General features: G+C 45.9%; 1 protein-coding gene across 1 annotated transcript in view; it reads left to right on the top strand.

The window, feature by feature from the left end:
* Positions 1-23,071, top strand: part of RAMP1 (receptor activity modifying protein 1) — a 39,534-nt gene extending 16,463 nt beyond the window's left edge. The window contains exon 3 of the mRNA XM_081184074.1: positions 21,734-23,071. Within this exon, the coding sequence (XP_081040200.1) occupies positions 21,734-21,989 (256 nt within the window). The 3' untranslated portion in view covers positions 21,990-23,071. The remainder of the gene's footprint in view (positions 1-21,733) is intronic.
* Positions 23,072-23,629: the final 558 nt, after the last annotated feature.

The raw sequence follows: 23,629 nt of genomic DNA on the forward strand, positions 1-23,629 counted from the left end.
GAAATGAAGCAGCATGTCCAACCCAAAACTGGTGCAGGAGGTGCAAGTAGGTTTGAAGGCAGAGTTGTGTACAGTCTAACCACTTTGGTCCCATCATGAGCACAAATAATCCTGAATGCACATTAAAAAAAAAAGTTGTCTGGAAGAGCCCTTAGATTCCTTATAACAAAATTTGCTGAGAGAGAGAGAGCGCACCCCATTTACACCAGGCAGAGGGAAATATTTAAAGCTGAGCTCTGCGTGCCACAGATTGTACTTTTTCATGAAGTGGGGCGTCCTCTTTAGTAATGATAAATCTTTTGGAGGTGTAGATTAATACATTCAACACCTGTTATTTCTGGCTCTTTTTAGACAATTATCAGTGTGCCTGGCAAACAGTCACTGTGCATATTAATATGGATATAATGAAAGACCCAACACCATGTGACTATTCTGCCAAGGAACAGTGAAATGACAGGTCTTCCTACGCCTGCTTTCAGGCAACCTACGCTGGCAGTCAGCTGCCTTCGCACCCTGTAATCAACATTCTTTTAGAACTTGGCATGGCTTTCTGGGTACACTGCTGTTTGTTGCAGTAAATACACAATGTGTGAAAAGGAGCCAAATGGGAAACGGACACTGTTGGCCAAGGCTGCCCACCCATGAAGCAGGGTGAAGCAGCTGCCTTGGGCAGTGAAAGGCCCAGAGACTGTGCCATGGGGGTGCCCCTCCCATGCCACTGCCTCCACCACAAACAGAGAAGTGGCCCCGGCAGCAGTGGGATCTCACTGAAATCTCCTGAAAGCTCATGGAGCGCGAGAGATCTCGTGAGATTTCAGAGACATCTTGCCATAAATCAGCACCACTGCCAGCACAGCTTCTCCACCAGCGGCGGCGGCGGCAGCACAGAGGTGATGCCGGCAGAGGGGGGGCAGCATGGTAGTGGGGGCAGAGCGGGCAGGACAGCACTTTCCCTTTCGCCTCAAGTGGCGTAATGGGAGGCGCTACCCCTGGTGTGGTGCCAATGCCATGAGTTTGAGATCTGTTTCAGCTCTCCTAAGCAGCTCACTGGTAAGCGTCTGATTCAGTAGCTCATAAGTCCCTGATTCCGCCTCTGGCATCTCCATGGCGATAACCAGGAGAGCCTGAGGGCGTAAATGGAGTCAGCGCAAGGCAGCTTTCAATATTCACATATCCTGGTTCCCAGCACCTCGATGCCCCTTTGTGATAAGCAGCAGTAATTTACATTCACATGCCGTAAAAGTACCGTATTTTTCGCCCCATAAGATGCACTTTTTCCCCTCCAAAAATGAAGGGGAAATGTGCCTGCGTCTTATGGGGCGAATGCAGGCTTTCGCTGAAGCCTGGAGAGCGAGGGGGGTCGGTGCGCACCGACCCCTCTCGCTCTCCAGGTTTCAGGAAGCTCTGCGCAACCCTCGGGAGACCGGCTCCGAGGGTTGCGCAGAGCTGCCTGCAGTCCCGGGATCAGCGCAGCTCTGCGCGGCCACCGGGAGCTGGGGGAGAAGCTCCGCCCCGCTCCCGGTGGCCGCGCAGAGCTGACTGCGGTCCTGGGACCAGCGCAGCTCTGCGCAGCCATCCGGAGCGGGACGCTAAGCTCCGCCCCGCTCCCGGTGGCCGCGCAGAGCTGACTGCGGTCCTGGGACCAGCGCAGCTCTGCGCTGCCATCCGGAGCGGGGCGCTAAGTCCCGCCCCGCTCCAGATGGCGGCGCAGAGCTGCCTGCCGTCCCGGGATCAGCACAGCTCTGCCCATCGCCAGCCCCACAAGCTCGGGGGACAGCGGGGAGGCAGAGCGTGCCTTCCCACTGTTCCCCGACCTGGTTCTTCCAGCCCCGCACCTGGGGGGGGAAATAAAAAATTTTTTCTTTATTTCCCCCCAAAAAAACTAGGTGCGTCCTATGGGCCGGAGCGTCTTATGGGGCGCAAAATACGGTACATAGTAGGCAGCATGTTCTGCAGCTCTGTTTTCCCAGTGCCGCGCATGTCTCAGTTTAGTGCGCTTTATAATAACGAGACAATCCAACATGCAGTCAGATAGACTGTTTTATATATGCATTGGGTCGAATTATTTAAAGTCTTTCTACAAATGCCAACTCAGAAGTGGGGCTTATTTTCACATAAGAGGGTACTGGATTTCAGCCAATGACATATTTCATCAGCCAGGCTTTTAATGCATGTTAATATTGCAGGATATGGACTTTTTTAAACTTGCTTTGACTGCTGCTTAATGTTTTTTAGCTTTTATATTTTTAAAGTTTTGCTGCTGTAAACTGTCTTGTTGGCCCCCTTTTAAAAAAGATGTTGTAGAAATTATTTTGTAAATAAAGAATGGGATGATACTCTGCAGTTTTAGCTGTGAATTCCGTAGTGGCAGCTGGAAGCAAAGTGAGAAAATAGGTGCTTTGATAAACAGATGGAGTTGCAGGGCATGGGATAAGCCTAGGAATGATCCAGGATGAAAAAGTGTCAGGATCTGAACAAAAGTTTCAGGGTTTTAGCCTCTTTCTAAGAATCTCCGGAGGAAGGAGTAAATCTATGAACCCCCCACCCCACCCCCGCATTTCATGATAGCCCTTTTCCTCTTTTCTAGGACAAAAAGCTACTGTACCTCAGTAGCTTTTTCTGAGGAAAAAGCAAAACTGAGAGGCAGACACTTAAGTCAGGCATCAGAAATACATTTTGAAAACATGTGGGCAAAGTTCCACCATGCCTTCAACTCCAATAGACTTGACCCCGGGCAAATCTAAAGGGAAATTGTGAATCATTTCATTGCAAGATTGTCCCCAGATGCAACATTGTCAGCTTCCAGGCCCTTCTCTAGTTGGGCCTTCCTGATGCATCATCAAGGAAGAGGATGGCAGTTATAGGAACCTACGAAGAGATTGCGGCTTGAGTTCTGAAGAAAGTTTGCAAAAATCTGAACTTTCTGAACTAATTGTGAAATGCTTATGTTCTTCCACAGCATACATTGAATTACCTGGCAGGATCAGGGTGTTTTTTAATGCTTACTGAAACACTGGCGGAGGAAGGTGTGTGTGGGGGGGTGCGGTGCGCACTGGGTGTCAGGTGTGAGGGTGGGTGACATCGCCGTGCCACACCCACCCACTCGCTGCGCGGGCAGCACCCTGGATACTTGCTGCGCGGGCGGCGGGCCACTAGGGACGATGCTGCCGCAGGCGGCTAGCAGCGCACCCCAACGCTTGTTGCACGGGCGACTAGCAGTGCCCCTCCCAATGCTCGCCGTGCGGGCGGCAGGTGGCTAGGGAAGCTCGCTGCAAGGGCAGCAAGCGATGCCCCCCTTACGCTTGCTGCATGGGCGGTGGGTGGCTAAGGACGCTCGCCATGCAGGCCGCTAGCCCCGCCCCTGCAGGCCGGCTAGTCCCGCCTCCACACTGCTCCAGGTGCCGGGCCAGGTAGCTCCGCCCCTGCTTCTGAACCCAGTTTCTGGATCTTTTAGTTAAGGCTCCCTTCTGAAGTTCAGGTCAGCAATTCATTGTCCATGCCATTTCAGTCACTAAGCTAGAATCTATTCAGGCCCCAGCAATGATTTATTTCTCATATATTCCTTGGGCACCACAAAGGATCTCTTGTGGTCCAGGGAACCCACTTAAGGACTCTATACAGGCTCTTGGAAAAGGAGCAGTTTTTTCTTATAACAGCCCGTAATGGTTGTCTTTTTGCCCTGTCCAAAGTGTGCTCATCAGCCCTAGATCAGCAGGGTTGGGGGACCTGGGGCCCTCCAAATGTTTTTGGACTTGAATTCTCACCAGCCCCCGCCACGTGGCACTAGTCAAGGAATGGGATAGTGGTAGCCCAGCTACAGGTTTCCCATCCTTTGCCTACAGCTAAGACTTGCCTTAATCTAAAGTAATCGTTGTTGATTTTTGGTCTCTTGTGACAGATGCACTTCTGAGCTCTTTGGGTAACAACTGGTTTACTGCAGATCCAACAGTGAATATGCAAAAACTGTAGCACTTTCAAATTGCTACTCTGATCAGGAAATAGAGCACCAAGACAAAAGTTTATGCGATAGCATCCTTTGGCAGAGGGAAATATTTAGGCTGATATTTGTTGGGATTGTGCTAATTTTGGCAGATGGCAGGCACCATTCAAACATTTTCGATGACCATTTTCCTTCTTTTTCCACTGTGACTAATCCTTTGTGGTTTGGTTCTCCATGAGAAGCTGAAATCTGCCTCACTCTCTTTAGAGATGAAGCAGATGACAATTGAGCTATTTTAATTGGATTCCAGATTACATGGAGTGGCGCATTGGTCCAAGTGGCCTGCGCTGGAATAGCCTTGGGTGACAGCATCACGCTTCTCAACCCACAATACTCTAACATGGTGTGCAGCTGTTTCAGTTGGGCAAGAGTAAAAATATCCACTGTGTGCCTAGGAAGACGGTGCAAAAGCACATATATATATCCATTACTGTAATTAAGCAGAGGCTCTTGTTGATGTTTGTTTCTTCTCAGTACTGATGGGCAGAAAAGCATGTAGATCTTGCCTGGCACACGGTGCAAGCAATGAAGAACAACATATATTTCTGGCAGGAACGTATGAAGTGGAGAACTCTCCCCTTACAGCTGAAAACAACAACATCTGGTTAAAAAGAAAACAACTGCCTCACAGTATCAGATAGGATCACCAAATCCAGGAAAATTAAAAGTACTAGCAGAAGATAAATGTTTCTATTGCATTTTCCTCCTCACTTCGTGTTTTTTTTTTAAAGTTGCCCCTTAGAAGTTTTTTGTGTAGCCGGGTTTTCTCATACAGATACAGTGGTACCTCGGTTTAAAAACAGCCCTGTTTACGAACTATTCGGTTTACGAACTCCACAAAACCAGAAGTGATGTCCTAGTTTGCAAACTTTACCTCGGTCTAAGAACGGAATCCGAACCGTGGAAGGGCACTGGTGGTGGGAGGCCTCATTAGGGAAAGCGCGCCTTGGTTTAAGAACGGACTTCCAGAACGGATTAGTTCATAAACCGAGGTACTGCTGTGCAACAAGGAGGCTTCCAGAGAGATAGGGCAACACAAAATGACTATGGCGCTTAAGGTGGGAAGTGCACATCCCTAAGGAGGTTCAAGGCCTCTTGCTTCTCTCCCCACCCCCAGGATGCTTCAAACATTTCTTGGTCCCTTCAGTTCTCCTTCTCCTCCCCCAAACATCAGACAGTCTCATCCCCAAGGGAAAGAGAGCCCCCTAAGCATTCGTTCCACAATAACAGACTGATTCCACCTATTTGAACCCAGCATACTTTTTCTCTCATGGATTCAAGCAGATGCCGTTTGTTTGTGGAACAGCAAGATCAGCAGTGACAAAGAAACAGCTGCAAAGTATTTGCAAATGGTAATTAGGATGCAACCAGAAAATAAACTGGATTTTTTTTTATGTTGAAGAAAGATTTATATCATAAAATATCCAATGTACTGATCAGTAATCCCATATCCATTTTGTATCATGGCCTGCAAGAATTATCTTTCAGCCAAATAACCAATAAATATCTGGTCCTTTGCCTTGGGCAGAAAAAAGCCTTTGGGCCAGCCGCACGTGGGCACAATCTTCACAGCCACCCAGAGGAAAAGCAAAAAGCAGCAGAAAGATGTGCCATCTCCTCATTCTCGCTGTGTGCCCAGATTTGCAAGTGAACAGGCAGCAACAGCTTTATGGAGCAGGACCAGTGGGTCGCAGGAGTCAGCCCTAGATCCCCCTTCAGGAGTGTGGGCCTCAGGCAGCCCTTGATTGCAGCTTCTGGAAGCTCCCGACCGAGAGCTCACAAACAGGCCGTGCAAACAGGGACATTTGCAAGGGCGTTTAGTGGGGGGGGGTTAAGGGGGAGGCCCAGAGTACTGTCTCATGGTATGCATGGGACCAAGAGACATGGAGGGCGAAGAAGCTACTGCAGTGACCTGTAACACCTGTGGTATATTTGTCTTCCTGCTGGGGGAAATGCAACAGTACAGTTGTAGCAAGTGCCAGCTGGATGTCTTGCTGGAAGAGAAGGTACAGCAACTTGAGACCCGTCTAGTCACACTTTGAGCTACAGGACAACGTTCAGAGCTTCTTGACAGAGCTGAGTTGATTGTGACTGAACAGCAAGACGGATGGGGTGCCCATTGCAAGAGACTAACCTCTGGAGGATTGTGATGCACAGGACAGCCACAAGCCATGCAGTGTCCTTGGAGCTGCAAAATCACTTCCACTCTCTCACCTCGGACACTTATTCTGGGCCAGAGGAGCAGTTACAGACCTCAGAAAACACCAAGGGGGCAGTGAAAGGTACAGCAGAGCACAGAATGATTCCTGCCACCTCTCAGAGCAGGAGGACTTGGACTTGCAGGAGTCCTTTTCCATTATTGACCCAACCCCTTCAGATCTCAGGATGAGCATGCTGATAACCTACTTTCTACCTTCCAAGGAGATGGTATTGTAGAAAGGGAATTGCAGTCTGGAGAACGCAAGCTGAGAGGAAGGAGCAGGAAGTACTCAAACCAAAAGGTTCCTGTCTCTGTAACCCATCCCAGCAAAATGCAGATAAGCTCCAATAGACAAGGGGGGAAGACTCAAGAAGAGCAGTTGCAGACCTTCGAACACCCCAAGCAGGCTTTGGAAGGCACAGTGTTTAGAATGAGGAGGAAGAGATGAGTGGTGGTGATAGGTGACTCCCTGCTGAGGGGGACAGAGGCAAGAAGGTGTGGAGGAAACAGGGTGCCATGGGAGGTGTGCAAGAGATGGGCTGCACCTTACAGTAGTTGGCAAGAATATGTTTGCTAAGAGTCTCGCAAACCTGATGAGGAGAGCTTTATTTTATTTATAAATATTTTTATTAATTTCCAATTATTAAAATCCAATATAAACCACATTTTATCAATGTCAAATTACAATTTAAATTCAAATATACAGTGGTACCTCGGTTTACAAACCTAATCCATTCTGGAAGTCTGTTCTTAAACCAAAGTGTTCTTAAACCAAGGCGCGCTTTCCCATAGAAAGTAATGGAAAATGGATTAATCCATTCCAGACTTTTAAAAACAACTCCTAAAACAGCAATTCAACATGAATTTTACTATCTAATGAGACCATTGATCCATAAAATGAAAGCAATAATAAATGTACTGTACTACAAAATAAATAAAACAGTATTGTAAATGATAAAAATTAGAATTAAATTATTTTCTTACCTGCGCTGATGATAGTCATTGTTTGGAGGGGGGGCTTTTATCCATTTCCGCAGTCACACAATCAATTAATCAATCAATCAATCAATCAATCAATCAATCAGACCCCTCCCCCATGCTGCTGTGGGAAATTATCCCTAGGGGGAGGAGTTGTGCGCCTGCCAACCTGGGGCTACTCAAGGGTTTGCAGTACCAGCACCTTACTCTAACTTCATGGTGAGTACTGTGAGGGGAGAAAGACTTTCTGTTGGTCATCAGGCATTGGCTTTTCCACCTTCCAGCCCTGGGAGCTTCCCAGACCAGGACTTTGAGAGCAGCCGAAGCCGTTGGGAAGAGAGGAGTTCAGGGATATTTGGAAAAAAATAATTTTATACTTTGTGTGTCCTTGTTTCTCAGTTTGATCCTATTATATGGTTTTGTATGTTTTGTGGTATTTTATGCATTGTGATTTGCTATTTTTTATAGATTGTAGATTAGTAATTCTTTATTGTAATTGATACGTGTAATCTGTAAACTGTTTAATTATTATTTGATGTTTAATTTTACTGTTTACTTTCAGATTATAATGAATCATTAAATATTGCTTTATTTGTTATAAGTTGTTTATTTTAAAGTTATTCTGACTTTTTATATTGGATCAGCTTTTTGCTATTAATGTTTGATGTTTTATTATGTTTTTATATGTGTTGGAAGCAGTCCAGAGTGGCTGGGGCAACCCAGCCAGATGGACAGGGTATAAATTAGAAAATATTATTTTTATAATATAGTACCAGCACCATTTTTCTTTTAAAAAAGCACTGGCACAATCCATGTTGAATTATTCACTATCTTGAGTTTGCAAGCCAAGGGGGCTTTCGGTTATTCAGGAGACAGCATTTGCAAATGTACTTCTTCATATGTATATGTTCTCTTGCAGCATAAGCCTTTTAAATGAGCTGATTCATTATGCGATTCGTTGTTGTGGTGGCCTGACTGCTGTTTCTAAAGGGAGCTTATCTGAGTAGTTATTATAGCACAGCTGTTTAGATGGCTTGGAGTGGATCAATATGATTGATATGGAAGAGTAAGTGTGGTGGTTCTGCGGAGGCTGAGAAATCTGGCACTTAAATGGATGCAGTTAGTAGAAAGTGGCTGCGTCAATGGAGATGTGAGCCATTCTCTTCCATTACTGAAAGTTCCCCGCCTCTGCAGGCCTGGTTTGGTCATTGATGACAATTAGGCTGCCCTTTCTCCTGAAGCAAATCCTATTGAGTTCAATGAGACTTCCCTCCAGATAGGCAAGTAGAGAATTGCTGCCCAAGGCAAGTTTTTGACTCAGAGGCAGTGCTGTAGAGTCAGAATTTCCTGCTGTTAATGCATTTGTTGCTTGTATCACACGTGAATATTTAGTCAAACTGGATCTTCCAACCAAAGATCACTACAAGTTTCTGTGCAGCTGCTCAGTTTCTCGCAGTGGCCTTGACTTTAATCTATTGACTTAAATAGTAAAAGTCACTGTGCTAGTTCTTTTTTCTTTCTTCACTTTCTGCAGGTTTATTTGTTTTGTTTTTTGTGTTTTTTGATTTACAAAAGTGTGTGCAATGTCTCTCTCTCGTATATTTCCCCCCATGTAACATTTTTACAAATAAGTTTCATTTGTTGAGGCATTTGGAAGAAAAGGGGGAGGGGAGATGGGGGTTGGGTGGCAATGTTTCTATTTTACTTACTATATGTAGGGTTTGGTGTCAGCATTGCTTGTGCAGGTTCACTTGTGTTCCTTTGGTGGTGAGAGGGGTTGGGGTTGGCCTAGGGTGTGGTTGTTCATTTGTGGTTGGCTGTGGTGGTCTTTGTTTTCATGTGAGTGGGGTGGGTGGGTGTTTTAGATCAGGTTAGCCATATTGATTTGTATGCGGTTGGCGGATTTTTGTCATTGTCTTGTTGGGCTGTGTATGTGATAAAGGGCAGCCATACCAGGGTGAAGGTGTCTTCTTCTATTTCTCCCCGTGTCAGTTTCAGTTTATTGGTTAATTTTTCTAGTAGGGCTGTTTCCCATACTATTTGGTACCATTGGTCCATGCTTACTCCTGACAGGTCTCTCCAGTGTCTGGCTATGATGCTTCTGGCTGCTGAGAGTAGGTGGGTTATGAGTTCTTTGTGGTGTAAGTGGGCATTGTTGTCTTGGAAGATGTTTAGTAATGCTAATTCTGGGGTGGTTTCTAATACTTGTTTGGTTATTTTACTTATTTCTTGTATGGTTGTTGTCCAGTATCATGGGAATTGGGGTTGCTTGTGTGTAAACCTCCAGCTGTTCCAACAGTCTAGAAACTGTCATTTTCATGGGCGGGGTCTGGTGGGTCACCTCCCCTCCCAAGAGTTCTCTCCCATCAATAGTGGTTACTTGCAGGGGATGTTCTAGAGGCACCACCTGTAGCTGGTGTTCTAGCACAAAATCCTTGCTAAAGAAGTTGCAAGAGCTGCCTGAATCCAGCAGCGCCTTCACTTTGATGGGGTGTCCGTTTGGGAGTTCTAGCACCACCTCTATGGCGATGGCTGCTCGGGGAGGGTCTGGTTTGGGCACTTCTACTGGTTGCTCGCCTGGCTGCTGTGCCCCCCTTCCTGCAGCCAAGCACTGCCGTTTCCCGGCGCCTCTTTCCTTTCCTCCTCACTCCCCACTGCCCCCACCATTCCTTGCCACGCCTTCTTCTTAGGGCATACTCTGGCAAAATGTCCCGGCTGCTGGCATAGGAAACACTTCTTACTTGCTTTCCCCTCCTTCTTACGCACTACGCTGGAGTTTGAAAACCCGCGCGCGCTCGCTCCTCCAATCTCCATTGGCTCCTTGGGTGTCACCGTAGACGCTGGCATGTCTGGAATGCGGTTGTCATGCCAACGCTCTGCTCTCCCTTCCCGCCTTTCCAGAGCGCACGTCTCTTGCCTGACTCCTACAGCGAGCGCCAACTTGGTCAGCTGGTCCATCGACTCCGGGCGGGGTGAGCGGGAAAGTTCGTCTCTCACCCAAGAGGATAAGCCCTCCTCAAATAACATTTGTACTGCTTCGGAACTCAGATCCCACCCAAGTTTATGGATTAACATCGCAAATCTCGACCAGTACTCTCTCACTGACTGGTTCCCTTGTTTGCACCCCATCAGTTCTTTACGAGTCACACTCTCCTCAACATCACTCGAGAACATGTCGTCCATGGCGCTAAAAAACTTTCTCAAGTCCTTCAGAGCCACATTCTCCGCCGCCATTAAGGGTCGGACCCAATCTCTGGCCCTCCCTTCCAGGTGCCCCACCACGAAAGCGACTCTTCCCCCATCGTCGGCAAAGTCATCATACTGCAGATCCAGCGCATACCGCACTTCGGTCTTAAAAGTGTTATAATCTCTGGGGTTGCCCCCAAACTTCTGCACTAGTCCCGGTACCTTTCTTGCGATGGGGGTAATCTTCCCCTGGGCATCATGGGTCCTCCTCTCATCCAGCCGCACCGCTAGTAGAGCCAGTTGCTGTTCCAAGTCTCGGTTTCTCTCCTCCAGACTCTGTCCTCCTCTGGCCCCCTCTCCTGCGCCGGCTCCTCCGGTTTGACTCATGACCGTGCCCCTGTCCTCTTGCACACAAGCAACGTAAAGGACTGACGGATTGCTATCATGGGAATTGGGGTTGCTTGTGTGTAAACCTCCAGCTGTTCCAACTGCTTAGAGGTGGTTGCGTCTTTCCCTGGCTGAGCAGCCCTTATGCGCTGCTGCTCAGTCGCTGGTAGAATCCGTCAGTGGGTGTCTCCTAAATTTCCTCCAGCATAAGAGTTCCTTAACGGACAACCTCCTCCTCGCCTCTCTGTGCAGAAGCCTTCTGCGCAGAGTGGGCGTGCCAAGCGGTGGTCCTCCACTCTCCTCACTGACTTCACTGGAAGAGTCTCGGAGCCTCCCCTCCGAAGTGCTCTCTGCCTCTCCCTTCTTCCTGGTGTCACCTGGACTTCTTTCCCCAGAGGACGTTCTCTCTCTTCCCTTACTTGTTCCCTCTCCTGCAGAATCTGGGAGCCTAGCCTCTCCACTCTGCTCCGATGTCAGTTCCCTGACATCCAGAATAGTTGGATTTTGGGGCACTCCCACCACATGTGGAGGTATGTGCCTGTGGAGGTGCACGGTCTCCAGCGTGACTGTCCTAGTTCTGTACTGCGTCCTCTACTCACTTATTGCCCAACTCAGGAAAAGTCTGGCATGCTGGTTTCCCGTCAGGCCAGTGAGCATCTGCGGCCATGGTGAGCAATTTCTATTTGCGTTGTTATGTTGGGCACAAGGGCAAGTTCGGCCACGAGTTTCTCAAGTTCAAGTTCCGCCCTGATGGGGAACCGAGATATGCAAACAACAGCAATTATAAAAATGTCATGATCAGAAAAGAAGCCTACGTACACAAAAGTGTGAGGGAAGAGCTAGAGGACAATCGAGGACAGTGAAAACACAAAGAAGACGATGCATTATCAGTTCTTCCTGACAGAGTTGGTCGGCAGGAATTTGAAATTGTAACTGGTGATGAACACATCTCTTTCACCACATCAAAAATTGGTTCTCTTATTGATGTAAATCAGTCCAAGGATCCAGAAGGTCTAAAAGTATTTTACTCAGTGCTTTTTTATATATAAAAAATGTTTATAGGTACTCTTATTTTCCTACTCATATTGAAATACTGCCCCTCATGAACCTGACGCTTAAGTTAAAACAATTCTTTAAAAAGATAGTTAAAAAGACTCTTCTTAAAAACCTATAAACTCCCTTAAAAGAATCAAGTCTTTTTAAAGAATTGTTTTAATTTATTTTGACTACGGCAGACCAACACGGCTACCTACTAGAATCTGTTGCTTAAGTTTAGGGATAATGCAGCTGCATCTGGAGTCAACCTCACCTCCTAGGGCAGATGAACCACTCACAAATAGTACTTTCATCTTATCAGAATTATCCCTCCTACAGGTTCTTACTGCTCCAGATTGTTATTCCCCTCCCCCAATATAGAAGCTCAGCACATTCTATGCCGATGCCATCATGCTAAATATGGAAACCACAGTGCTGTTTCTAAAGCAAAGCCACATTTTGATTTGTTACTGCCAAACATTTGTTTTTCTGAGTTGGATACATAGGGAAAATAAGCAATATCACCGCTTAGCTATGTTTATAAATAGAAATTTATCTTAATAACATTTTACTTTTGGCACAGACCTTTCTGAAAGTCCAAAAGCTGCTTGCAAAGTATTTGCACAAATGCATTTTCTCCCTTTGGGACTTCAGCGATACAATTTCCAGAGCAGCAGCAGCAGCAACAATTGATCTGTTAAAAACTGTTAGTTAAAATGGTGCCGGTGGGGTGGGCCCTGCTGGCCATAGAGCAAGCAACAGAAATTGAGAGCTCCCAGAGAAAATACTTTAAAAGATGGATTTCTCACTCTGAAGTACAAGTATTATGAAGCAAATAAACTTTTCAAGCAGGAAATGTAGAAAATAAAGATATGGAAAAAGTGCAAAGAGAACTGATATTCTTGAAAAGAGAATTTTTTGAGCATAGTAATAAAAATTCCAAATTGCTGGCCAAAGCTGTACAGTCAAAAAAGTAAAGATTAGCCTAATAATAGATAAAATGGGTAGTATTCACAACTTGATGAAAGATAAGTTGGGAGTATTTCAGGAGTTTTACCAAGAGTTAGCAGGTAACAATTCTTTGGGGAAGATGAAAGAATATATTGAGACACTGGAAGATGAAGCTAGAAAGGAGGGAACAGAAATAGGACCACGGGAAATTTCTCTTTGGGAAAGGGCAGTGGCGTAGCGTGGGTTGTCAGCACCCGGGGCAAGGCAAGTAATTTGCGCCCCCTAACACTGGAGTGCAAGCGCGCCCCCCCAGATGTTGTGCCCGGCCCCCCTGCACCCCCCCACGCTACGCCACTGGGGCTGGGGGCGAGCGAAGGAGCCAAGGACCCCCCCAAAGGCTTAGCAGGAATTTATTAAATTTATTATTTGCGGAGCCCCCGCGGGCTGAGGCAGCCGAAGCCCCCTCCCCTCGGGCGCCTCCCTGCCCCCTCCTCTCCTTGGGCTGTAGGTGGAGCTCCAGATCCGGGCTTGGCGAGCGCCTCTCCTCTTCCCGGCCAGGTCCGGGGGCTTCCAGCCGTGCTCCGTCCTCACCCCCCCCCCCGCGGCTGAGAGCCGGAGCCAGCGGCGCCCCCTTCTGCCGGGAGACCCTCGCCCGCCCGCCGGCTTCCTCTCGGAGGGTTTTGGGGAGAGCAGGGCGCAGCGAGGCCCCTCGGAGCTCTCCTCCCTCCCAGTCGGCGGAGGCTGCCCGTGCCTGGCCAGGCGTCGGTGGCGGCGTCGGCGCTGCTGCAGCGGCTGCTCCTCCTGCGAGCAGTGAGTGGAGCGCAGCCGTGGCGGCGGGGGGGGCGCGCACGCGCTAGGGCGCAAGGCTGGCGGTGGCGGCGGGGAGCCCGGCGGAGGAAGGAACTTGTCCCTTCCCTCTGGACTCGCGCCCCCCCCCCAGATGTTGCGCCCGGTGCGGCCGGCACCCCTGGCACCCCCCACGCTACGCCACTGGGAAAGGGTGAAAGTAAGAAACCCTTTAAGCTCACACCAGAACGTGTGAAAGTCTGACTGAGGTCCCTGGAGTTGCCTCTCAGTCAGCTGTTTAGGCTGGCAGCGCAATCTTAACCATGAGGAGGACTTCCTTCCTAATAAGTCTGTTTAGAATTAAAGCCTCACCCGCTGGTCTGAGAGCTGGCAGACAAAACGTGCTTTTCTTGGACATGCCAAATGTGATTCTTTTTGGTGCTGTTGTTTTGTAACTTCTGTCCAAAAGTAAATTGATCAGAATGCTTGGACTATTTCCCCCTGAATTGGCTTATGTTAAAAGAATGATAACAAATGAAACAAAAAAGCCAAAACATTTTTGAGGAAAGAGTAGAATTTATACTGTGGGAAAAGTTTTTCATGTGCCCATCTAAGGTGTCTGTATGGGACGGCTCCATGTGAAACTGGTAAAGCAAAGGCAGCTCCATGTTAGAATAAATCACTCGGCTGTCATTGCACTCGGAATTTTTCTTGGGGCTGATATTTAATAATCTAATGGGAACCGAAATCAGCTGTCACTCGTTTAAGGGAAAGGGTTGTTTAAAAAATTTAAAAAACAAACAAACCCTAAAAGTCCAGTTCCATAGTGCGACCTTTAAAAACAGAACAACTTTAAAGCAGGAGTAGCATGCCAGGTGGGACGCGGGTGGCACTGTGGGTTAAACCACAGAGCCTAGGACTTGCCGATCAGAAGGTCGGCGGTTCAAATCCCCGCAACAGGGTGAGCTCCCGTTGGTCGGTCCCTGCTCCTGCCAACCTAGCAGTTCAAAAGCACGTCAAAGTGCAAGTAGATAAATAGGTACCGCTCTGGCGGGAAGGTACACGGCGTTTCCGTGTGCTGCTCTGCTTCGCCAGAAGCGGCTTAGTCATGCTGGCCATGTCTCAGGGACCCCCCCCCCATCATTCAGTTTGTACAAACTTGACACACACACACACTCACACACGACATATGCTATGCTTCTGTTATAAATTCATAGAAAATCAACCATATATCGGATCTGCACCGTTCCACTTTTATTTTACTCCATGAAGGAAGGACTACAAAATGGGGAAAGTTTGATACAGGCCAGCCATAATCCCTTGAGCATACCAGCACATCCACAGGAGCCCTGCTCAGTTGCTATGCCAACCCTGATGGTCCTAGACAGAAGACCATCAAGGTCACAAAGGACTTGCATATGGGAGTGGATTCAACATGGCTTAGTCATGCTGTGTTAGTGGATTCAACTTGCATATGGGAGTGGATTCAACACGGACTGGAACAAAGGACAATGATCAGATCTTCCCTCTGGGGGCAGGAAACTGCCAACTCCCTTTTGTCCTCTGGAAATGACTCATGGGGAGGGGGAGAGGAGGAACCAGCCAGGTGACAAGATACTCAGGTTACCTCCACAACTCCTCCCTCAACCCCTCCTTTTTGTGATGTGTCAATGATGTAGTCATGATGTAGTTGTGATTTAGTTCTAAGGGTGTAGTTTGGGGGATTAGTAACTAATAAAAGTTGGGGTCTTCTTTTGTTCTGTGCTTCCATTTTGTTTCACCTGGTGGCAGGTGGGAGTCCTGTCGCAACAGTCTTCAATAAAGACCAAGCCTACTGGCTGCTGTTTTGCTCTGGTATTCCTGGCTGGTGTCCTTGTTTTTTTGTCCAAGGGAGCCCTCGGATTTCTCCGTTAACAGCCACATGACCTGGAAGCTGTACACCGGCTCCCTCGGCCAATAAAGCAAGATGAGCACCGCAACCCCAGAGTCAGCCACGACTGGACCTAATGGTCAGGGGTCCCTTGACCTTTACCTTTAGCATGCCAGGTGTTGTTGGACTCCAACTCCCATAACTCCCAGCCAGAATAGCCCAATGGTCAAAGATGATGGGAGTTGCAGTCCAAGGACATCTGGGGAGAGCTGCCTATTAGCCACCCAATTTTTTTACAGTGGTGCCTCGCAAGACGAAAAGAATTCGTCCCGCGAGTCTTTTCGTCTTGCGATGTTTTTCGTCTTGCGAAGCACGGTCCGTCGCAACTGCACCTCTTCAAGCGGCTTTTAAAAAAAAGCGCAAGACGTTTTCGACTTGCGAAGCAAGCCCATAGGGAAATTCGTCTAGCGAAGCAACGCAAAAACGGAAAACCCTTTCGTCTAGCGAGTTTTTCGTCTTGCGAGGCATTCGTCTTGCGGGGCACCACTGTATTTTAGATCAAGCCAGATTTCCAAATGTAGCCACGATGATGACATTCTAATCTCCTGAAGGAGGAAGGTGGCGTGTTTGAGTAAGACTCAGTTCAGATGTCATGGAGCTGAACATTGTGGGTTTGTAAACTCTGCCCCCCCTCCCACCTTGGACTTGTGCACCCTTTTTCTTCTTTGGGTGTGAGATAACCCTAGTATTCTCTTAATAATTGAATCAGATAAATTGGTTACAGTTGAACTGCTTCCAAATTAGGAATTGAAACCCACTTAAAATTGTGATTTCAGTTCCAGGTCTAGGGGCAGGCTATGGCCAGTGCAAACTACAGTTTTTTCTGATTCAGATGTCTTGGTAAACTCTGGTTATTTCCAATATGGAAAGGGGAGGGGAAGGGGCACATGGAGGGAGGTAGAGGAGGAGGAGTATGTGAGCCAACATACTCAGGATTTATATTTCTGTGCCACATTTCCACATTAACTTTGATATTAAAAGACCTGTGATGCCTCAGTCAGTCTGATATAAAGCCCGAAATTAGTAGTCTTGCTTGATTATATCTTTAGGCACTAGGCCATTCCTCTTCTCCCAGGCCTTTGGCTAATCTATGGCCTTTTACATTGTTTGTGTGTCAGTTATTGTTTTTGTTTGTTACTATGGTGTGTATTTTTGTATGTTTATATTGTAAACTAACCAGAGATCTTTGAATGAAGGGTAGTAGAGAAATTTAATTAATTAATTAAGGCTTGCAAACTGGTTTTTTTTCTGCCAAGAATCCAGTGCCTGCTGTCTTCAAGTGCCTGTCTGTTTCCCTTAAACAGAAAAAATGCTTGTGCATGTGATTTCTGAAGGTATTTGGGGTGAAAGCAGGTGTGTGCGCGCGTGCAGAAAATGACATTCAATCTGAAATGTGCCTGCTCATAAATCTTCTTTTCAACAAAGTATCATGTCTCAGTCAGAGCAAATGTGAAGAGCTCTTTGCTATCAAGTGTGAGACAAACAGAAAAAGGTCAACTCAGGGTAAAAAGAGCATTTTGGAAATCATTGTTTATACTTTGGCACCACATAATCCTGCCAGAACCCACCCACATGGCTTCTGAGAAGCAACTTTTTGAAATTTGTGTGCAGCAGAAGATAAAAGCTCGAAAAATGGATCTGCCTGGAGAATCTAGCGCTCAGGTGGTGAAGCACCTACTCTCAAAACATCTTCCTCCCCAGTGACCATGTCTTCTCTCTCTATCTCTCTGTCCTTGCAGTAAGTGGTGAGGAAAATAAAAACAGCCTTGTAGTTTGGGTTTTAGCTTAGTATCTTCTTTTCGTTGTGTAGGCAATTGATATGTAATTCCTTTGCAGAGCCAGACTCTTAGGAAGTGATTCTGAGGATAAGCAGCTCTGGCTCAGATGAAGGCCAAATGGCTGCAGTGCTTCCTTGGTGCAGACCCAAGTTCTTCATCCTTCTTTTATAGGAAGTACTCTGAAGATAATGCTATTTTGAGCACCTACTGATTATAAAAGACTTTACTAGATAAGGAAAAAAAGAAACAGTGATAAACAAATGCAAAGAGAATGGTTTCATGGCGCCTCCAAAGAGATAAAGCTGTCTAGATGGCAGTGCTAACTGGGCCAACTGTTACAGGAGACATACACAGCAATGTCTATTTAATTGCTCCTCACCCAAACTAATTTATTAGTTGAACTCATACACAGATGTTCCACACCCATTTTTTAAAGTTTAGACTGGAATGTTTTGTCACTTTGGTTTTTAGCAACAGCAGTTGACACTTGTTTCCATTATAAGATCCAGCACCAATTATTTTGTCTGCAAGAAGTGAATGCTTCTGGAGTGATACCTCAGGGAGTGATTTCAAGATTATTATTTCTAGAAGTGAGTCAAAAGTGCAGTAAAATACAGTTCCAAAGACTGTAACAAATTAGTAAAGCAACATAAATACGAATTCTTCATTTAGTATTTATCTTCAGAACATGCCTTTTCACAGTCCATTTATCAGCCATTTATCATTTATTATCCACTTTGTCAGCCTTGTCAATAACTTCCTCTGGAAACATAAGAGCCAAAGGATAACACAAAGTTATCCCAAAGTGCTGCAGCGACTCTGCGTTACTCAATACACTGGAAGAACAAAATTACCATTTTATTGTTATACTTGTTTAGTCAAAAGCCACTCTAAAAGTGTTGACTAAAGAGAGATCATTTTAAATTACAAATATTATTTGTGAGGAGCCACCCCAGCTGAGTAAGCAAGCCCTAAAGGCACTCAGTACAAGGAGGGTAGGCAGAAAAACCCCAAACACCTTCTTTTTCCATTTTCTAATTTTCATTTTCTCGGCAAACCACTGGTCTTGGTTTTCCTCATTACCGCATCTAGGTCTTCAGAGTCCATCAGGAACTCTGCAAGTTCGCTTGTGTGAAATGCTGAAGGCAGGAAGCCAAAGGTTGTCGTCCTTGAAGGCCACTCATAACAGTTGGGCAGGTGCTTCTTAGCCCACGGAAGTTGGATCAAATGCTCTTGGTTATTTGTAGCATTTGTTAGAAGGGGCACATTAAAAAGATCTGAGTATAATATTACAACTTTTATGGATCCTCTAATGTGAAACATCTTTAGGATTCCTTCAGACAGATTCTGAAGCAATTTCCTTGTGTCATAATAAGCTCCCTCCACGGAGTGTTTTATTTGCGGCTTGCATTGAATATTTCATTTTCTGAGACTGTGGGGAAGGCTGGAGTTGCCTCTGTTTCCACTTTAATATCTCTGTGGCACAATGCAGTTATCTGCATGAAAATCTTGTTCTGTACGAAATATTATTCTCTGCCAAGGGTTATTCTGAAGTGATTTCCCCAGGGAGAAACACTCAGCCACCTTCCTCACTTCCTACTTTTAAGAGTGTCAGAAAGCTTCTGTCTGCCATTTGGTTTCTTTCTAACTTGTGTTCATAGAAATAGCAAAGTTGTTGGGAAATGTACGGTATCTTTTAGAGCAAATCATGTAACAGAATGAAAATATAAAAATGCATTGCTTAACATGTAAAGAACACTTGTCATAACAAAATAGAACGTTACGAACTCCAGAACAATAGTGAGTGGGAATGACTGAAGTGTCACGTTTGTTTTTCTGCAATTCTACATAATATGATGAGCTATGTTTAGGTCGACCACTTACGGCGTACAGCTTTCTTTGGGGATGTATCTCTTTTTTCTGGGGTTGGTTTTTTTGGGGGGGCATTGTGTCTTGTGCTGAACAGCAGGTAGACTATAAAGGTGGGAGTCTCTAGGGATGGAAGGATCTGTCAGTTTTGGCTGTCTTGTTTTGCACTTTTCAAAAGTTAAATTCAGTTCTCCACATTTTGCAGCAATTTACTATTTGTTTAAATTCATCATTTTCATGCATATTTCTCCTAATAAACACATTTTTATATGCAGTTCCCCTTAATATTTCTGTTATTGTTATTGATTGGTAAACTGCACAGCAGAATTTGGATAAGTGCAAATTTGAAGGATAGCTGTGTTTCATTTGCATGTTGTTTCAGAAAGTGCAGATTTGATAGATTTACTCTGAAGGAGACCTGAATTTCTCTCTGTTCCTGGGGGTGCTTGACGTACCATGGTGCACTTTGTGAAAGTAATGGCTCCCTTCTCTCCCCTAGATTGTACATGAGCTGTGATAGATGCTTCCCACTGTGCGATATTTCACTGAGTGCTCCCATTGCCAGTGCTTCTTGCTCGTGATTATTTTGGATTTGCTTTAATTGCTATGTAAATTGAGTCCCTGGACTTTTTTCAGCTCCATCCCACTGCACTCTCTGCTGGCACATTCGTTTTTCCCCTTGCTTCTTTTGATACTGTGAGCTTGTTTTTTAATGATGAAGAACATCGTGGTTCATGGGAGGACTCAAATGCTCTTGTTTATTTATGCAAGAATACTAGGATGTGCTAACTAGGGTTGCCAAATCTTGAAGATTCGCTGGCCGTGGCCACAGCACGCAGAGCATCTCTCCGCCGCAGCTACAGCCAGCCCAGAGCCAGGGAAAGAGGCACGCAGGCTGGCAGCGGCACTGATGATGGCAGGCTGGGGGCAGAGGCAGGACCCACCTCCCACCTCATCTTCCAATGGCTCTCCTCTGCACACTCTCCTCTGGCCATAGTGATCGCTACACACAGCGCTTCCGGGGCACAGCAGTTCAACGTCATCACCCTCCCAAGCATGCATGTGCCAAAAAGAAAGAATGAAACTGGACATTTCCTGTAAAATGTGAAAATCCACCCCAAAAATATTGGTCCCAAAATGTTAGCCCCCAAAGAGGAAATGATTGGGAAAACACAGATATATGGCAACCCTATTTAACCATATCCTCTTGCTTTTGGATTACTCTGAAGTCATGGGGCATTGTAAATTAACAACCACTTCTGGGTATAAAAATATTAGTTGTGCCACTGGCATTCATTTTCAGATAAAATGACCTACTTGTTCCATACACGGCCCAGCCAAAGCAATGCACACAGCAGGTAGTTGATTATTGCCAAAAGCAATCACTTACAGTAGCTTCTCTGCAGGACTCTATGAGTACACTTGCATTCAGGTTCTAGCATTGAGATAACTGTTCCCAGACTGCTTTTTAGCAACAGGGCACCACACATGGCAGCTGCTGCTGCTGCTCTTCCCTCTTCAGTCTTCTCCTGGTTCTAGGAGACAGTGGGGCAGATGTTGGGGGTCCACTCATCCCTCCACTTACGTGATCAGCCTCTCCATTTCACTCCCCCAAGCCCGTTGTTCTGCCCTCCATCCCTGAGAGCTCTGACTATTCTTCTGACCCTGATTCCTGCCTCCTGGGGGGGTCACTGCACCCCTAAATTGATGGGTCCCTCTTCCCACGTCAGTTTCCAGTCCCCCAGCATCCAATACACTTGCGTCCAAGTTCTGCCAGTCCACAACAATGCTTGACCTTTGAACCATCCGTTTTTGTCTTGCTGTGCTTTAGAAATGTATGGAGAGTGAATATGTGATTTGGTATGTGGTTTGGAATCCACAGGTGGGTCATAATATCTGCATAGGAAACTATGTGCATACAGACCATGCGGTAGGAATTTATGCACATATTAATTTCATACGCCTATGAACGTATGAAGAAATGGGCATGTGAAGAAATGGAGCTCCTGCCCCCAAACATTCATTGAAAACCTGAACAGGGCTTTTGTCTTTCCGATCAAAAATTAAAAATAAAAATGCTCAGTTATATGTAGTCATTACAATCAGTTAGAAATACTAAAGACAAACTGCTCTGGTTGTCATTTAGCTTGGAGCTCTGAATGTTGACACCTGAAAGAATATTGAATTCTGCAGGTTTTGTTGCTGATTTACTCTTGTTGATTTTCTAACTTGCCATAATTTTAGGAGCATACCCAATGCATTTTAAATGTAGTGTGGCACAGAGCAATTATGCATCATGCAGGAAGACTAATAAAGAAGCTGTAGCTGCAACTTTGGGCAGACAAACACCATACATTGAAAGCACATGCCTTTACCAAAGAATCCTGGGAACTGTAGTTTTTTAAGGGTGCTCAAAATTGTAGCTCTTTGAGGGTGAAACAGTTCTCGTGATTCCTGGGTGGGGGGAGACACATGCTTTAACTGTGTGTTGAATGTGCCTTATATATACTGTGTGGCTCTGCCCACAGCTGAGTGTACACTTTGGTGGCAATTCCTGCTTTGCTGCTCTGTAATGTGCGAAATGGGCCCTAATTGCGGCTGCCTACTAACAAGTGTCCTTTTCTCTTTTTCAGCTGGTATGGGGAGCTGACCAATTGTACCTACCAGATTGCTGGGAGAATGCATTGCTTCTGGCCAAACCAGCTAGTGGATGAATTCTTCATAGCGATTCACAAGCACTACTTCAAAGACTGCCCTGTCTCGGGAAGGGCTTTGAGAGACCCCCCTAACACCATATTGTGCCCGTTCATATTGGTACCCATTTTTGTCACGCTGCTCATGACAGCACTGGTTGTGTGGCGGAGCAAACGCAGTGAAGGCATTGTCTGAAGTTCTTCACAACCCCAAAGTCTCCGACCCTGAGAAGCAACTGAAGCAGAACCCCAAGCAAGCTGTGCTGAAGAACAGCTTTGTTACTCCTCTTGTGAACACCCAAAAAAGAGTATTTCTAGGCAATGCTACCCAGAGAAAAATGTTGTAACTCCACATTCTCTAAGAAGAATTTTGCTGAAGCCAAGAAAAAGCATCAAGGACTGAACCACTTTTTTCAACAGCCCAATTCTTTTCCTGTATTCATGATTTGATCATGCTAAGGGCATGCCTGCACCAACGTCTCCTTCAGACTCCCTTTGCCTTTGGGTTATTTCTGGTTTTCAATTGATGCCCTTCAGCCACACATACTTACACCGACCCTCGGGTTACGTTACTTTTGGGTAACGTAACTTTCAGGTTGCAAACGCGGCAAACCCAAAAGTGTATAGTTGCGGGTTTCACCACGAGTGCATGTGCAGAAGCGCTCTATCGCGCCGTGCGCAGAACTGGTGCCTCATGTTGCAGACTTTTCGGGGTACAGAAGGACCCCCTGAATGAATTAAGTTCATATCCGGAGGGTCCACTGTATTTAGGACTGTGGGCTGTTCTTTGGGCTAGGTAACTTGCAGCTGGGAACCATCTTGGAAAGGCACCCTCCATCTTTGTGGAACTGAGAAGTGACCGGGGCTGTGCAATATCAGAATAGAACAAAAGAAAGCAAAGTTCCAGGTCTAGGAGAACAGCAGAGCAGTGGCCAGAATGAGAGCAGGAGATTTGTACAAACAAGTATAAGGTGTATAATATGAAGAGCAAGACCAAATTAAAGAAGCCTAAACTTTCAAATTTTGTGGTGTGCACCAATTAGGACACTGTCAGGATGCCTTGTAAAGAGCAGAAGTTAATTGTAGTGCATTCAGGAGTAAATGACACACAAAGCCAGCAGGTGCAGGCATGCCCTCAATTCATTTTGACTGCTGATAGTGGAGGAGATGAAGCTCTAGCAAATTATTATTTATATGTTTTGCCAATAATCAGCCACATAATGTATTCTGTGAGGAACCATTCTGTAGCAATTAAAATGTATCCTAGGTCTTTGAAAAGTTGGATTTGAATTTTTATGAACTTCTGTCATTAATTAGTAAATAAATTATTGCTAACATTGTTTGCAAACAGCAGCAGCAAAACCCTAACAGTTTATTAACATTGGAGGAATTCCCTACCAAGTAATTACCATTTGCAGGGCTTTCATGCCATTGATGTGACATGAATGTGCGAGAGAGAGAATGGAATCCAATGTCAAGTATCCATTGTAATTTTAAATAACAGGATTCTGTTTTGGTATCTGAGGAAGACTTGCTGCTGTAGCAACACAGATCACTTATTCTTTTAAAGTAAGTGAATAAAATGCAACCAAAATATAGAAGTTTGCTGAAAAAAGCCAAGTTGCTTCAATTACTGCTTTTACTTTACATTTCATATAATAGCACACCCCACGCACCCCTTCACTCAAAGAAGTCTCAAGCTTTCCAGACGGTGGACTCTCCTGGGGAAATGTAATATGTGAACCAGATTAACAGATACTGTCAACAGAAATTCATGTGCTCTCAGCAAACCAGAGGGATTTGTGACTTAAGGGCTGACTGGAGCAGCGCTGAACT

The sequence above is a fragment of the Podarcis bocagei genome, assembly GCF_964188305.1.
Source record: "Podarcis bocagei genome assembly, chromosome: 1".
Lineage (NCBI taxonomy): Eukaryota > Metazoa > Chordata > Lepidosauria > Squamata > Lacertidae > Podarcis > Podarcis bocagei.